The sequence below is a fragment of the Ochlerotatus camptorhynchus genome, unplaced genomic scaffold, assembly GCF_037179485.1.
Source record: "Ochlerotatus camptorhynchus isolate MF236.1 unplaced genomic scaffold, CSIRO-AGI_Acam_v1.1 ptg000277l, whole genome shotgun sequence".
In the NCBI taxonomy this organism is placed as follows: Eukaryota; Metazoa; Arthropoda; class Insecta; order Diptera; family Culicidae; genus Ochlerotatus; species Ochlerotatus camptorhynchus.
Window position 1 is genome coordinate 4794835 of NW_027040766.1, and position 18470 is coordinate 4813304.

The 18470-nt window shown below is 43.6% G+C and overlaps 1 protein-coding gene across 1 annotated transcript in view; it reads right to left on the reverse strand.

Moving 5' to 3' along the window:
* LOC135706325 (uncharacterized) overlaps positions 1 to 18470 on the reverse strand; it is a 447494-nt gene that overhangs the window by 213151 nt on the left and 215873 nt on the right. Inside the window, exon 2 of the mRNA XM_065227935.1 lies at positions 16562 to 17266. Coding sequence (XP_065084007.1) covers positions 16562 to 16988 — 427 coding nt within the window. The 5' untranslated portion in view covers positions 16989 to 17266. The remainder of the gene's footprint in view (positions 1 to 16561; positions 17267 to 18470) is intronic.

The window sequence follows — 18470 nt, forward strand, 5'->3', positions numbered from 1 at the left end:
GCAAAATAATATACAAAATTCTATCAATATCTCAGTGGCGTCGTGTCCACATGTGCAACCTGTGCACGACACAGGTTTAAATAATTAAAAAAATGCGTTTCGATTTTTATAGATTTTATGATCACATTATCATGCCACAAGTGACTCCACTCCATACCACAAGTGACTATGAATACATTATTTTATAATGTTGTTAAATTAAATCTTTGACCTTGGTTTGCTTCAAAAAGGATTCAATTTAATTCGGATGGTCTGCCTAATGTCTAATGCATTGATTTCTAAGCATGTCGATATCACTACCTTGACAAAACTCGTTAAATGTTAAATGCAAGTTTGTGAATGATTGAATTCCTGATGTAAACCAAGCAGACCTTCTATTTTTTTAAATATTTATTTTAGAGATTTTTAGCCGAAGGCTAGTTCATTTCTTATCAGCAGACCTTCGATCACCTCTTGAAACATACCACAAATTTTCCACGGCGGTTTGCACCACTAGTTCTAATTGAAACTTTCAGCATTCACGCGTCAAACGGGAGCAACACGGAAACAGCAGTCTGGTACGCTTTGGAAGTGTATCATAATTGCAGGCCGGTTGGAATGTGTGACACTCAAAATAATCAACACGTTATAGTTACGTGAAAAATCACGTAGAGTATCTCTTTTTGGTTTGCCGTCAATTTTACATGACCCAAGTAGAATCTACATTACACCACTTATATATGAGGGAAAATTCCATTTGAAACCGTTACATTTTTTAATGAAGTTTACGTGATTTGCCCATACACAGAATTCTATGTGCGTTTCACGTAAACGCTAAGTGATTTTCACGTCTGAAAAAATAAATGAGTGACACTCAATATGGCGCTAGTTCAGTGGGCATTAGAGTGATGCAAAATTTGAAATTTTTGCTCCAAAATACTTAAACGATTCCAAATCGGATCCTGACTAACCTCTCAAAATTTGAACCCATTTGGTGAGAAACTGAGATGGCACAAACCATTTGAAGTTTGTATGGGAATTACTATGGTAAAACCAAGATTTTTGTGCATGTCTATCTAATAATTCACCATATCGATCTGCTTCAAAAGCTTTCAACTTTACTTGTAGGAAATTTTCCCAGGTACAACTTTGCTGAAGACCACTTTTTGATTAAATGCAAGGATCGAAAGTAATCAATGGTCCAATGCGCTGATGTCTTATGATCATGCTCAATCAACTGCTCAGCAGGCAACATTGGTATTTCTGGGGCGTTGAATAGGACACAACAATCATGGCTACTATGTCACACTGCAAAATACAGTGTTGCCTACAGAGCAGCTGCTTGATCATGTCATAAGTTTACCAATCTCTTAAATAATTAATAACTTTTTCCTGTCTCGTTTTACATAGAAACGATTTTGAGCAAAGTTGTAGCTGAGAAAATTTTCTCTACAAATGGCTATCGAACTGTTTCGCAGCTTAATATGGAAAAAGACTAGAAGGCAATGAACAAAAAGTTGAGATTTCCCATAGTAATTTACATGTGAACTTCAAATGGCTTGTGCGAAGTCTGTTCCTAACCAAATGAGTTGTAACTTTGGCTAATCAGGACCCGATTTGAAACCATTTAAGCACTGTGGAGCGAAAAAGTCCAATTTTGCATCAGTCTAGTGGGCATAATTTAGATGTTTCTTTTTTGTGGGTTAATTTAATGTGGTTAGTTGAATGAATTAAACATTTACATAGAGAATATTTAAGTCTGTTTCTCTTTTAGTGTGACAGCATCATTCATGGTGTAAGATCAAGTGCAGGATAGGCATTTTTATTACATGTATATTTTCCCTTTCCCGATCCTTGGCCCGATCGAATCTAATTTCAATACGTTTTTGTTGCCGATGTATATATTTTATGACAAAGTAAAGGCATATGCATAAATTAATACTAGATCTTTGCCTTATGCGAAATCAAGAATACATTTTATTCAAATTGTAGCAGAATTAACATCATTAGAAACCACCATGAGCTGTACTGAAAGAATCACGTAACTTCTATGTGATAATCCAATGACGTTGAAGCTCACTGAAATGAGTGCTTCCATATGAGAATCACGTAAGGTCTACGTGAAAAGTGCTATGGAAAAAATCTATGTATGTTTTCACGTAGCATTAACGTGACGATTATTTTGAGTGGAGTTTAAATTAGAAGATAATTTGTGGTGTATGGGTGCCTAAAGCGTGCATTTCTCGATGTGCACTTGGATATCTGATTGCAGACAAAGAGAGCAATGGAGAAAGAGAGCGCAAAAGCTCGCTTTCACTCTCTTGTCAGTTGTAAATCTCTCAATTACCGATGGTTGCGCCCGAGATGTTTTTATGACAGGTGGGCAGGAACTCACGGTCTCCCAGTGTTGGTGAGCTCTTTGCCGTTAATGTTCATGAAAAGTTCACTATTTTGCCATACAGAAATTCAAAACAAAAACTTTTATGGGCGGATTTCGATGGTTTTTTACCTGTTTCATATGACTGGAAGGTGTATGCTGGTCACAAATGGCGTGCCAAACTGATTTCCTACGTATTTAATCAACCTTTGATGTGAATTTCGCTAATAAACACGAGGAGCATTTCTTATAGCAAAACTTTCCATAACAAAATGGGCATAGTTTATTTTAGTAAACAAACTAATACTTCTTCCTTGTGTGTCACCTTTCATGCAGCTCTTAGGGTTGCGCCGGTGCGCCTGTCAAACTTATGAGCTTCCCCTGGTTCATTCTGATAGTGTTGTTAAGTTTTGCAATTGCTCCTACTTCGGTTAGCGTGAAAAGAGGCATACAAGTTTTGTTTACACAAGATGATAGGCCCCTTAAATGTTACGTTAGGTAGTGATTAATATAGTAATTGAGAATATGTTCCTCGAATTCATGGAGCACTGAAAAATAAAACAAATACTAATATGTGGTGGAAAACTATAACGAACAAAGTTTGGTGCACAGGTAAACAAATGAGGCACGCGACGCCTCTGCAATATCTTATATAATTATTCTATTGGTAAGTTGTGTGCTATAACATGTTATTTGCTTATTCTGCTATCAGAACCTTATTTGCTATTGTTAAGATATTCTAATATCATGAATCTGAATTTTGATCTGATTGTGGAATAAGCTATTGATAAGTTATGAAAATATTTAATTTAAACAACATACCAATACTTTCATGAGATATACATAATGGCAAAATGGTATAAATTTGCTAAGATTTTTGCTATTGTATAAATATGGCAACAACTGTCTTTGCTATCACTCAGTTATTATCGCTTAGATTGTCTGATAGTATATTTGGTATATTCCCTCTTATATCAGCCAAATTAATTTCACATCAAGATGTTCTGTTTCCGAATTTGAATAGTAAAACTTGCTATTGATTTGATATTATTGTCCACTAATGTGTCCATCAACGTGCAAACGATGATCTTTTTGTTCTCGAACCATTGTTCCAGCATTTGCCAATCCACATTGAAATTGTTTCCCTTAGTCTGATTGACTCCACCAACGTCCAGGCTTCGTTAGTAAGCACCGAGAGAAGACGAATGAACTCATATATCAATTGGCGAGAGCGAAACATCTTTGCCGATCATGCTGTGAAAGCATCACGAAAACTCAACCAGTCCCTCACACTACCGTCAAAGGAAGGAATTTTGAACACCGAAAGGTGATAATACCGTGTCTGAATAGGCTACCGGAGGCCCCTCCTGACTCACTGTATCTTATCAATAACTTCAATCATTGTGGAAATGTGTTTTAATTTTTCCAGAAACCAACCCTCCGTGACAACGATATGGAACCTTCCGCACCACAACCTCCTCACCCCCCCCACCCCACCCCCCACCCCCGGAACCCAACGGCGCTTGAACAAGAGAGCAAACAAGACCCGGGAATGATATGCAGTGCGAACGAGCATTCATTCATAAATTATAATTATGATAGCACTTCCGGAATTGCTTGGCGGCAGCGGCGGCGATGATGGTAGCGTCGTCAGTTCGTCGACATTCGCCCGTTCGTTCGTCCGTCCGAATATTTGCACTGGCTTTGGGCGCAAAAATAAATGAAAACCGGCACTTGCCATATCTCGATGCACTTTCTGCTCTGTAGCTTCCACCCATCCGTTCTTCCCCTGGACAATGTTTTAGACTTCCCAATCTCACCAGCTCTTCCCAGTTGGATCAGTTCCAAATGGGTTTTCCACGCGAGCCATGCTTCAATTTTCAATGCCAACCCGATAATATAGAAAAAAAAGCGGGGCCGGGGCTGATGAGAAACTGCGGTTCCTACGATGACTTTGCGAGAGAAAAGCTGTTGAGGCAAAATTTGCCTGTCAGCGAAAAAATGAGTTTGATCAGTAGCTGCTAGTGGTAGTAGTAGTAGTTAGTCTGGTGGTGACGGGGGAAAACTTTTAAATTAGGGCAGAAAGCAAAATATGAACGATCGAAACGGGAAGACGTGATAAATTATTCAGCTGAGTCGCGAGGAATTGAGGCTCATTTCTCTAAATCAGTGTCGTCGGATAACGAGCTCGTTACTCATAGCTCTCCCCGGGTGAGTGGTGGTTTTCTTGCACTCTAACTGTCGTCGTGTTTGATTCTCACCCAACCCATTCGGTGTTGACCGTGGTTGTGATGAGTCGAGATATTTCTTGACTTATTTCCACCTTTTCGAGTTGACCAAAAAACCGACAGAGGACAAGCAGTCAGATATTATCTGAAAACGTGAAATGAATTTGCTGCTGGAAGGTGGTACGGAAGGCTTGTGTATTTGATGGAACAAATATTCCAGAGAGCAATCTTGGTTTTGTCCCATCCTGAAAGATGTCGTCCACCATCAGAAATATGTCAAGAATGCTTTGTAACCCTTTAAATGACGCCTTCATTGTTCATAAATACTGATTCCATGAAGCAAGATCCCGATAAACGGAGAACCAACAGCTCTCCATCCAACTAAACTAATTTCAAGTTTCGTTATCTTGTTTACGCTCAGTGCCCCTGGCAATCCGATTTCACGGACACAGCTCACTGACTGCGTGCTGCTGAACCAAGTTGGCATCTTGGAGCAACTAACTTGGAGTGTACAATTCCATAATTAACATGATTCAACCGTCAACATTGATTGTACTGTGTTAGATCAGAAGAGTGGGATGAAACCAATCAGTTCATCACAGCAAAAGTTTAGTTCGGCCGCTTGTTGTTTGACTTTGACTGCTGGGCCTACGTGCGTCCCGTTTGCCAAACAATCGATGATGTTTGATAAGGGAAACTCAGTTTTGAGAGCGGTGTTTTGCTACGCTTAGCTTTTGACTTGGTGTGTTGATTGTTGTCTGTGTTGGACATAAGTTCAAGTTTATGGTTGTTCCGTTTCGCATTGTTGTCGTCGTCGTTATCGTCGCCGTTAATCGTCCGCCCTAGTCTAAATTTGATATTTTCTTATCGACTTTGACCTTGACGGTGGCTTCACAACTAGATCTCGAATGCTGAACTGCTGTTAGAACGTAGAAGAAGGTGGGTTGACAGTACACAAAAAAGGGGTGGAAACGAAATCCATTCACATGGATTCCTGGATCATGATTGAACGCGCTATCACGTACCAGCTTGACGCGATTCGGCATATTTTGAAGAACAGTCTAGCTTTGGCAGATTATGTACCAATACGGGTTTCCGGATAAGCTGACGCGATTGGTCAAGGTGACGAGTGATGTGCGTTGCTCGAGTTTCGGGGACTCTCTCGAGTGCCTTAGAATCTCGACGAGAGCGACGGTAAGGTGATGGGCTTTCGTGTCTGCTGTTTAACATCGCTTTGGAAGGTGATCAGAAGAGCAGGAATAGACACGAGGAACTTTTTGCTTATGACGACGTTCTTTTGAATCTATTCTTCTACAGAGCGACCAGGCTGCAAAATTATCCGGATATACATGCATAATCGACATTTTCTTCTCTATCCAGATAATATTCAAGTTAAATTTATCCGGATCAATCTAACGTTTTACCCTTCTTACAAAGAAGGGTATAGATATCACTTGAAAAACCGACTATCGATCCGAGGCCCGGAGGGCCGAGTGTCATATACCATTAGACTCATCTCGACGAGATCGGAACATGTCTGTGTGTGTGTGTGTACGTGTGTATGTGTGTATGTGTGTGTGTATGTAACGAAATGAATGCGCTCACGTTTCTCAGCAACCGCTCAACCGATTTGGACAAACTTGGCGCCAAATGATAGGTCTTGGGGTCCCATTGAACGCTTTTGAACGGTTTTGGAATCGGTGAACCGGTTCCGGAGATATGGCCGGAATAAGATCCGGTGAATATGGGCCTTCACGCTGGATTTAACGGAAAACGTATCAAAACCATCATGCGACACATCAAATTACTACAGAATTCAAAAATAAGATCAATGCAAGTCGTGTTAAGTGTTCCAGACCACATTGGACACACTTGGACATGTTCCGGGTACCCCGGGGAAGTTGCTTGAATATGAATTGAATTAAAACCCATTAAATCACACTAAAATACGATGATAAGGTGATTGGTAGCCTCACCAAATAGACTACACCCGGGTATATTCCGGGTACCCCCAGGCAGGGGCGTAGCGTCACTGGATGACACGGGGATGGGGGGCTTGGTCACTGATAATGACAATAAAATAAATAAACTTGAATAAGTAAGAAGGGTCTGATCACACCATAGGTGGATAAATTCGGGTTTTTTTTTCCTTGATTTGCTTTCAATCGATCTTGTTTTCCATGCTGAGCACCAATGCTGCCGACGCCAGGGAGGCAGCTCCAACAGCTGGACCCTACATATCGACCAAGCAACTCATGAGCCGGGGACCGATGGCTTTACTTCCCTTCCGAAGGGAGACGTGATCAGAAGTTTTATGCCTCAGAAAATCCCGGCGACGCCGACTGGGATTGACCCCAGGCCTGCTGGGGTAAGAGGTAATCACGCTTACCACTACACCACCCCGCCGCTTAATTTTAACTTGGATATCATTCATTATTTTTCGATCCGGGTAGACTCCGGATAGTTTATGTTTAGAATAGAGATGTTTGATATCAAATGTGTACCCATCAATAGGGTATTTTTGGAACCGGAATGCCGTCTTGAAATCCAAAACCGATATCGAAAACCATTTCGAAATCAAAGATGGCGGCTTCCGGTTTAAGAAATACCCATCAATATGGTTATTTTTGGAATTGGGGAGGTGTCTACAGTCCGGCAATTGATACCCTACTCCATTTTAAAATCTAAGATGGCGGCTTCCGGTTTCATAAAACTTAGGAAATACTGTCAAATACTCATCAACATGGGTATTACCGAAACCTGAGTGAGGTCTACAGGTCAGAGACAGAGGATTCATCTAGAGGCTGGAAATCGATATCCAACGCCATCTTGAAATTCAGGATGGCGGCTTCCAGTTTCAGAAGAAGTGTCAAATACGCTACAATATAGGTATTTTCGGAGCGGGGACGACGCGTAGATGCTGAAAATCAATATCCGACTCTTTGTTGAAATCCAAGATGGTGACTTCCAGTTTAAAAAAAAATAGGGAAAAACTACCAAATACCCAGCAATATGGGTATTTTTGGAGACCGGGAATCGATGTCCGACGCCATCTTGAAATCCAAGATGGCGGCTTCCGATTTCAGATGAAGTGTCAAATACCCTACAATAGGGTATTTTAGGAACGAGGACTACGTGTAGATGCCGAAAATCGATGTGCGACTCAAATTTTGGCCATTGGGTTCAGAAAATCGATGTCCAACGCCATTTTGAAATTAAATATGGTGGCCATTGGTTTCAGAAAAAAGTGTCAAATACCCTAAAGTATAAGTGTTTCCTAATATACCAGTTACCTTTTTTGAAATACAAGATGGCCGCCATCCGGTTCTGAAAAACTGAAAAACATCCTACAGTATGGCTATTTTCGAAACGGAAATAACGTGTAGATGCCAAACATCGATATGCGTTGCCATTTTGGAATACAATATGGCAAAAGTGTCAAATACTCTACAATACAATCGGGTTCAGCAAAAGTGTCGAATACCCTACAATAGGGGTGTTTTCGGAACGGGGACGACGCGTATAGGTCCATATACTTCGAGTGAGGCGTCACAAAACCCGTGGAGATGATATTGTACAGGCTGTGGAACGCTTATACACCGCCGTGGGACCTTTATTTGCCAGACATTTCGTAGATGCACCAAGTATATACGCCACCGGTGGTTGAACTGATTTGGCAGCGGCTCAGACCAATCAGTTTGGATTTTCCACAACTCCTGCATCATCATTTTTGCAATCACCACTATTGGTCCGATGAGTCCAAGAGGGTCGAAGATCTTGGCGATGGTGGATAGTACTTCTCGCTTCGTGAAGCACTCCTTGATGGGATCATCGGATGCCTTGAAGGTGAAGAGATCTTCCCGATGTTGCCATTGGACGCCGAGTGTCTTGATGGTCTCCTGACTGTCTACCGTGTGAACTACGCTGACTGCTCTGTCTTCTGGCGGTATATCGTCTAGCACTTTCCTGTCGTTGGACGCCCACTTTCGGATCTCAAATCCTCCTCGCTTCATCATTTCAGTAATCTGCTGACGTTTTTGCTTGGCTTCCTCGCGTGTTGCCGCACCGGTGAGTAGATCATCAACATAGAAATCTTTGATTGCTTCCTTGGCCAGCGGGAATTCGGTGCCTTCGTCCTCTCCTAGCTGATTTAACGTTCTGGTTGCCAAGAAAGGAGCACAGGACATGCCAAACGTGACGGTGTTTAGCCCGTATTCCGCCATAGGTTGTCCGAATTCTTGCCATAGTATGCGGATTCGTTCACTGTCTTCCTCGGTCACCTTCACTTGAAGAAACATCTTCGTAAGGTCTGCGGTGAGTACGACCGGGTACAACCGAAAGTTCATCAGGAGGTTATACAACGTATCCTGCACGATGGGTCCGGTCGCCAACAGGTCGTTGAGCGACAGTCCGTTCGACGATTTCTTTGCTGCATTGAACACCACTCGAAGCTTCGTAGTGGAGCTTTCAGCCTTGATGACGCCGTGATGCGCCAGGTAAATGATCTTCGGGTGATTTGGATCGGGTGCAATTCTCGTGATGTGGTTGTTTTCCAAGAACTCTTCCACGTACTTGTGGTAGAGTACGTACTTTTCCGGATCCCGCTGCAGTTGCCGTTGCATTGCCGTAAACTGTGCCAACACGGAGTAGCCGGTTTCTCCTATCGCTGTAGGATCGCGGATGAACGGCAGTTTCACTATGTAGCGTCCGCTGGCATCGCGCACCGTAGTCTGAGTGCAGAGCTCTTCGCAGAACTGCTCCTCCTTCGTTAGATGCTGCCTGGGCTTGAAATCTTCGATCTCCCAGAACTTAGAGACTAGCTGGCTCAACGATGGTTCGTCCTCGGGGTCAACATGCGACACGAAGCACAGTTGAGCTTGTAATGCGGAGTTTTTTGACTCGTATAAACCAGCTACCACCCAGCCTAAAGCCGTTTCTTGTAGCACTGGCTTGGCAGGTCCCAGCGAATGTTGAATCGATCGTCTGCCAGCGGCTTGCTGGGATGAAGTTCCCAGTCGGAAATGTCGGCGAATTGGTGTGGAATCGGATCAGATATTTTTGGCAGCACTGCACAGTCTATACGGACCTCATAATCCGAAGTTCTCGATTGCATGTCGACTTCGATGGCCTCGGTGATCTTCGTTGTCAACCCAGAAATTCCTTTGAGCGGCAGGTGGATTCGGTGCGGTTTCAGTCCCAGCCTCTTTGACAGCTTGGCCGTGATGAAGTTGGCTTGTGACGCGGAATCTAACAATGCGCGGGCGCTGTGTTGCTGCCCACTGGAATCGACGAGATTGACTACTGCAGTTGCGAGGAATACCGACGTGAAGCAATCACCGTAGGAAAGTTGATTGATAACTCCGAACGAGAGCTGACTACCCTTCGCCGGAACGGAGTCCAACGACGGTCCTTCGTGGAGCAGAGTGTGATGACGTTGCTTGCACTTGCGACAATCCCCAGCGGTACAAGACGCATTACCGTGGGATGCACACAAACAGTTCTTGCAAAGACCCAGCTGATTAACCAAACGGATTCGCTCGGCAACTGGGATTTCCTTCGTTGCAGACAGAGCACTTGGATGGATTTTTAGCTTGTTCGTTGGTGGTGACGAAACTTGAACTTCGTGGTTGCGGTCTTATAACATGCCTCATAGTTGACTTTGGAGTCTGAGTTTGGGCGGTTTCCAGCGAATAAGTCCGTTGTTCGAGAAATTCTAAGAAATCCTTGAATTTGGGTGGATCCTGGTTCGTGGCGATCTTGTCTGACCACTGCTGTCTGGTTTCCGAATCCACCTTTGCCAGGAGAAGGTAGACTAGCCAACAGTCTCGGTCCTCTCGTTCAATAGCCTGCAAAGCTCGCTTGACATCGTCGGCGGTTTCGTGGAGCTTGCGTAGACCGGAAACTGACGGCACGGTGGTACTCGGAATCTCGCAGAACCGTTGGATATGGTGATTTACGATTTGGTCCTTCCGATCGAAGCGTTTTTTGAGAATGTCAATACGCGTGTTCATACGCGTTGTCCTCGACCTTGAGGTACTTTAGAAGGGCGGCTGCTCTTCCCGTTGTGTAGGTTTTCAGATAGAACAACCGTTGAGCGTTCGTCAGACGAGGATTGTTGTGTACGGAGCTGATGAACAAATCGTAGAATGAATTCCACTCCCCGTAGTCTCCCGAGAATGTGGGAAGTATTCCTTTCGGGAGGTGTAGCTCGGGGGGAACTAGCGTAGCAGTTGATCCCGCTGCGGGAATCATGCTCTGTCCGGGAACCGACGGTGGAGTTGGATTGTCTCGGATGGCCACCGTTCGTACGGTCTGGTTGATCGATGCCTTTAGCGAAAGGTAGCGCCTTTCCAGAGTCGCTCGATGGATTCGGTATCCGTGCACAGATCCAGAATACCGCTATGCACTTCACGGAAATCCTGCCAAAGTAGGTGCAGGTGATCGAGCTCGGCATTGAGGTCGTCGATGGAGACCGCTCCGGCATCGAACTTGCTGACCCTGTAAGCCGAGCGTTTCAGCTTCCCATCTACCGCAGATCGTCGTAGCTTCAGTTGGTCCATGGTGTACGAGGTGGACATCCTGTCTACAGCGCCAAATGTTATCGCAGTAACCTAATTTGCCAACGTATAATTTTTGGTCTCTGGGCGGTAAAGGTTAACTTTTTATGTTCACCTTGCAACGTCGGTACACTGACTTGGATACAACTCACTAGACTATGGCAATGGTTCACTGGTACTGGATTATGGTTCGATGTTAAGAAATAACGCGTTGATTGACGGTTTGAAAGATATATTTCACTTTTGGAGATAGTTTGTAAACTGATCTTATATTGCAATCCTGGTCCGTTTTTATATCATTTCTCTCCTCATGGGTTCATATGGAAGCCTTTGTGGCTTTTTAAGCTATTGCACAAATTTAAGTTGTTTTTCAACCTTCATCTGTCCCCTAATTTAAGCACAATTATAATCCATTTACATGTGCTCTTCTTCAACTGCCAATTTAATGCACACATCTAAACTTGTCTTCTTTCCTTTTCTAATAACTTGCATGCAAGTTTTGAGTGTTTGACCGAGTGTGAACTCATTGTTAACCCATGTAACTCAGTCGATATTCATCTTATTTTACTAATACTAAACTACTACTACTATTGTGGAGCATATATTGTTGCTGTCAACTCAGCAGAATCAAAACAAATCTAATTTTCTGCTGCTGCAGTTGCTTGGTAGTAAGACTAATAGATGTTTTAGCATTAAGTAATTAATCATTTTAATTCGTTTCAGGTTGAATGCCTATTGGTTGGCCGAAACACCATCAATAACAATTATGCGATCATGAATGTTTTCCAACCCAATATTTTTTTCTCATCAAGGGTACAAAAGGGGACAAATAGTATTCAAAAGGTTTTGTAATTAATGTACTTTTAGAATATGCGTAAAACTTTTGCTCATGTTTGCTCCTTTTGGAGAAAAGTATCCTGTAAAAATGGATTGTTTTTACACAAAAACCTTTATCTAGCATTTCATCAGCCTTCGAAAGACTAGTCGAGTATTACAAGACACTGAAGAAATCTGCACATTGTAGATGAAATACGCGTATCTGTCAAGGATAAGCAAATAAGGTAGTGGAATGAAATGGAAATTACTAATCCTTCTCTCTCTCTCTCTCTCTCTCTCTCTCTCTCTCTCTCTCTCTCTCTCATTATACAGGTATTCCCCTAAGACGCCCACATTCATCAGGATGGAATTCTTTTCTACAAGACAAACTTTCTGGAATATGTAAAACCTTTAGAGTACATGGTTTCCGAGACATCGGTTTTTGTCATGAAATTTTGCATTTTCGACCTAAGTGCTCTGGTGGGAAAAGCACTAACTCAATCTATTTCCTGCTATTTCGTTAATATTGAAATGCAATCCATAGTTTCTTTGGAGAAAGACTATTAACTCATCGTTTATTTAACTGTGCCGAATATGGGTCAACTGCCTTCAGAAATGTTCCCCAAACTGAAGTGACAACTCCCAATTACATCTCATTATTTCCCAACCGAATGTCGGTGTGACAAAGTTAGAGAAAATTACCAACATTCAGCTTGTTACACCACCACCAAATGCTACCGTGTGCCATCGAGGAACAACATTGCAAGCTCACGTCTCGTCAACCATTTCGAACCAGCCCTCTTCAGTAAGCGAAATTCAGTAAACTATTTAATTTAGCAAATGTTTCCACAAACAATGTCCACTTGGCATCCTGTATAGGGAGCACCTCTCGGAAGACACCTCGGCTCCCCGCACATCAGCTGCACTTCGGCTGCGATGCCACCACAGTCACAGCGAATTGAATTGTTAAAATTGTTTGCAACAAAGTTATCAAATTAAAATCACAAACACTTGCGGCAGGTGGACTCCATCTCGGGGGGTTTGGTTTCACTTGGGATTGCTACGCTGCTTTCACAGGAGCTTGATAACCGGTGGTGGGGCCGGCAGTTGGAACTGTTTACCGAAGTATTTCAATATGGAACGAACCAAAGTGCAACAGTGGCAGCAAACCTCAAAAGTTATCCGGTGAAAATTTTCGATGACAGTTGGTGGTATTTCAATTAAATGCAAAATATACACAGCGGATTGCCACTGTTCTGGTTGGCCAGGTGAGCCAACGGCACGTATAGCTAATTATTATCAACGGGGCAATGACTGTATGGCAAATGGGATCATAATGTGGTAACATTAATTATCAAATTGGACCAAACTGCGAACTGCAATTAAAATTTCTAACCGCAAATTCAATTCAATTCGCCATTGGAACGACAACGACATTATACGCTGGCACCGCACCACCTACTGCTCAGTAATTGGGGGTTTGCAAATGAGAAATCAGTACGACAGTTATTATAGCTTGTGGTTCAACACGTGAACATCTAGCTTCCTCCTATGCATATTTAGCATCTAATTGACACATTTTCAGCACCATTCACACCCCCATTAATCAGAGGGCATTTTCACTCAATCAGTAGTCAACGCCGCTGCCGTCCAAATTAGCACCATTCCTAACCCTCCCACGATCAGCATGCGAATAATGCAATTTGCGAAACCGGGATATGTTAACAACTTTACGTTTCCTCTTTCATCACTTTGTGCGCCCAAAATTCCAATCACGTGCGAGTTTCACGTCCACAGCATTGGAACCGACCAGCCAGCCAACAAGTGATGTACGAGCTTTGTATTTTCACTTTTTGAGCTCTCTCTCTCTCTCTCTCTCTCTCTCTCTCTCTCTCTCTCGCTCTGTTGCTGACAGGCCAACAACCGTCGACGTCGTCGACGTGCCTTTCAATCTTCTCCATTTTTCGAGGATAGGTATCCTCATAACAACCCAAACCTAGCAACACGGAGTTTCACGCACCACCAGCAGCAGAAAAGAGTTTACAACTTTGAACTCATAAATTTTCCGATCCGTTATCGGTCGACATGTGTGTTCGATTTTAGTCCCCATGCTCGCGTGTCGTACAATTTGGCTTTGGGGTCGGTTGTTTGGTTCGGATCGATTCAAACCGGTCATATTGCCCCATGTTGATGGCAGATGCGAAAAATGCTGGTTTTCTAATGATGTTTAAATTGACGTGACAGTCGTTGTCGTCGTCGTCGTCGTCATTGAAATCACCGCCGGAATTGAACGGTTAAAACATCTACTCAATTGGATACTCGATTAAAGTTGATTAATTTATAAAAGTGGGGCTCAGTGGACAAGTGGTAACTGTTTTTGTTCACAGCGCGAAATGCTATGGATTCAACCACAGAACGGCTTATACAAGCAAAAATTTGTTTAGGCAACTAATGTCTACCTGTATAAGGTGTCCTGCAGCTAAAACTGTGATGAATCAGAAATTTGTTATTCTCACAATGCAAACAAACAATCACATCGCCTTGAAATCACCATCACCTGAAAAGCAACGTCGCAAATTGATTTTGCGCAAGCTCCTGGAAAATCCTCAACTCTCGAATGGAAGGAGAAATGCGGTCAGAATGGATGTTCTATTGGTGATCAGGATCACAAGCGTCTCGTGAAAGCGTTTAAGCGGAATCCCAATGTTTCGGACAGTGATTTGTTCAAAAAGTTGAATCTGTCCAAGTCTTTCGTTCAGAGAGCCAAGGACCGGACTGCATACGTACAACGTGCAGAAGGCTCCAAATCGTGACGAACGGCAAAATACGATGGGAAAGTCACGGGCCCGGAAACTGTACACCCAGATGTTGACGAAGCCTCATTGTCTCATCGTGGATGATGAGATTTTCGTCAAGGCGGACTTCCGGTAGCTTCCAGGGCTATAGCTCTTCACCGCCCAGCACAAGTTTGATGTTCCCGAGGAAGTAAGGAAGCAGAAACTTTCAAAGTTTGCCTAGAAATACATGATTTGGTAAGCGATCTGCTCATGTGGCAAACGGAGAGCGCCGTTCGTGACTACCGGGACTGTACACGGCGAGATCTACCTCAAAGAGTGTCTACAGAAGCGTTCGGTTGAAGTAACACGAGGGCCCTACGATCTTCTGGCCAGATCTAGTTTCGTGCCACTATTCGAATGTTGTCCGGGAGTAGTACGAAGCCAACGGGGTCACTTTCGTACCCAAGAACAAACCCCCTCCCCCTCACACCAACGCACCGGAACTAACGCCGATCGAAAAATACTGGATTATTATGGAGCAGGCACTATGGAAGCATCCCAAGGAGGTCAAATCTGAGGAAGAAAAAGTGGGTTTCCGTACAGAAGAAGCTGCAGCCAGATATTGTACAGAACCTAATGAGTAGAGTTAAACCGAAGACATCATATCAAGAAGACTGGCAACTTTGCCAGAATCCAAGCGACAGATACAATAACGCTGCGCTTGAGTGAAGGTGGAAGCAACGCATAGAAAAAGTAGAAGGGTCTGTGCCTAGGGGCACGAACGTAAGCTTGACGTAGGACCGCTATCTAGTGGACGGAACAAATAAGTTGATCATTTAGTTCTTAACTTTTTCCGTTTTTGAATTGGTGGCCCTGAAAAGGGCTGGTTGTTTTTCAAATGGTGGCCAAACCAGTGCAAGTCGATGCCGACCGGATGACGGCGGCCTAGTCATGCTACCTATTGCAGAAAGCCTTTTCTCCGGTCGATGTGGGTGTTTCCGTCATCGTCGTTGTCTTCGTATTGGTGCGATGCGTGCTGTTGCACTCATACGTCGTCTCCGACGTTTATCCGTCCGTTGCTCGAAAGCTATTGAGCTCGTAGTATTGAGTATTGAGCTCGCTCATGTGAGCATGCGAAATGTATCGTGTGTTCGATTTGCGCTCTATCGTTGCGTCCGTGTTTGGGATTTTTCGTTACATGTCTGAATTTTGATTTTTTAATGTGGCCCCCAGTATAGAAATTAAGGACGTAGTCCTACGTCAAAATGAGCAAATACACAAACCTTCCTTCTGAGGATGTAATCTCTGCTATCAAATTCGTTCAAAGCATTTACCTTTGAGCGACAGATGAAACGATTGTTCCTGTCTCATAGCGTTCGTATGAGAAAATGGAAGAGATGCCAGTCTTCTTGATTTGTTGTCTTTGGTTAAGCGTAAGGTGCGAGCGTACGGTCATGGTATTAAACTTGAATGAAATAAATATGCCAAACGCTTACTAATGGGTTATATTTTATTGTCTTCAAAGTTTGAAAAGGATCGGTCAACTAAGTGATTTTCTAAGGCATTTTTTGTTCTGAAAAAGTTCAGTTTTCCCAGTTTCGAATATGCCATTTTGAAAACTTAGGCGCGATTCAAAATAGCCGAATTCCAGCACCAACTTGGTTCATTGCCCCCTAGTGAGCAATTATGCGATGTTCCATGCAATTCGGAGAGGGGAAAATAAAACCGATTCGCCAGTAGGCGTGGAACTACACAAACTCGAGTCTGCTTGAGTTTGCAATCCCCAAAAATTCTGCCCCCTAGCTACGCCAATGATTCTCAACCTACCTGCTAGCGTTGTGCTGCTACGCTGCTTCGTTGGGTAGCCTTTTCCGGTGGCTACAAGGTCATCGCCATCAAGGGCGTTCCTACTGCTACTTCTATCCAGCCCAGTCTTACGTCCTCCTCCTTCTGTTCCAGCTGCTTCATCCTTACGGCTTCCACTATTACTAACGGGTTCCATTTCCCCCGCAGTTGGATCATCGGCACTAGCAAGCTCTACTAAGCCCATTAGATTTCGAAGCCTCGATTCGGACGACGGGTCCAAGATCCTGTCATCTGCGTCGGTTGCCACCGATTCCGTGAGCATGGCAATCATGGCTGACGAGGACGAGGACGACGACGACGGGAGCGGCGGTGATTGATGTGTGACAAGACAGTGCGTTATCATTAGTGCAGCTATTATGCAGCATTGATACATCATGGCGAGCATCATCGGACCGGCGTCGGAGGCGTCGCTTATTCCACATGAAGCTTTCGGCCGCCGGTTCGGTTCCTGCTCACGGGAGACGGTAGTGGCGTTTGGTTTCCGCTGATTATAATTTTGTGAGGGAAGAAGGGAATGAGCTTGGCAGTCTATACGAGGCTAATCATATGACTTTGACTGTTGCGCTGGATATCGGATAAAGCTGGGTTTGACTCGATTATGTGCAATTTTGAGCGGTGAAGTCTTGGCTTCCGGGCACTGGTTCTACGGTTTGCGATGACATGGATCTGAAAAGAGGAAGATAATGAGAAACGATGAGATTTTGGGAAGGATGCATTTAGCTTAGTTTGATTGTGGTAAGCGCATAGTTACATCGTTGTATGCTAAAATCAATATACCACTCAGTTCTATTTGGACAACATTCGTAGCTTCAAAAGCGCTCACCCAGCGGTGTCCAAAGCCCCATTTATCCCGCTGAAAGGCGTTACCCAGATGACACCCATCTTTGCCTTTATGTGGTGCAAAATTAATGACGATTGGCAAGGTAGGTACGATGGAACGTACCTATCTTTTGGCAATGGAACTGAATGCCATTCCACTTCAATCTCTACGAGTGGTGTCGTCCGTTGGAGACCATTTTTGGACACACCGCAAAACGCCGGTTATCGTCGCCATTGTGCCAGATGCAGCAATCAAGTCCTATATGATGTCTGGCCGGCCCACTGTTCGTTGTTCTTGCAGCTGGCCCGGGGGCATTCGGACGGAGCGATTCTCAGTTGAAATATGTTCCCATTCGACACCACCACCGTTGGTTCGATTTTGAAGCGGTTTGTCTATTTGGAAAATGGTAGAAAGCGGTGCTGGCCACCAGAGCGCTTCCGATATTCCTGTTTGTGCGGCCAACGAAGTGAATAATTTGAGAAATTACTACAACATGGGCGCCGTGATGCAGAAGGAGCTTCGTATGACTACCGCCTTCATCATGACACAAGCGTTTGTTGGTTTTTAGTCGGAGAGCTTTTGTTGGCCGATGGAGGAGCGCATCGTTGGTGATGGGTGCTTGTTGATTGGAATGGAGATTGCCGGGAAAATATTTACTCGGGAACGCTCTTCGCCTTGGCCGATGAAAAATAACTTTCGTATTTTTGGCATTCATGGGCGAAAATATGTGTGAACAAGTTGTTTGGAATGGGAGCATGGAATTTTCGGACGGGAGATCTACGCTGCAGTGGAATTTTTGTCAACTATGGAAAAAGGACAGCCTTTTTGTTTTGGTTGCAGAAAAGTTGAACATATTTATCCATTGCTCTGGGGATTTTTACTTTAGATTATTTCTACTGTCATCACGAGTTTGTTTTTATTCGGGGAGATATTTACGCTTGTGTCGGTGAATTTTACATTATTTGGGTGTGAAAGGAAAGGAATCGAATCGGAAGAACTCTGGGAACAAGTATATCGATTAAACGATATTCAAAGTTGGAGAAAATTGAG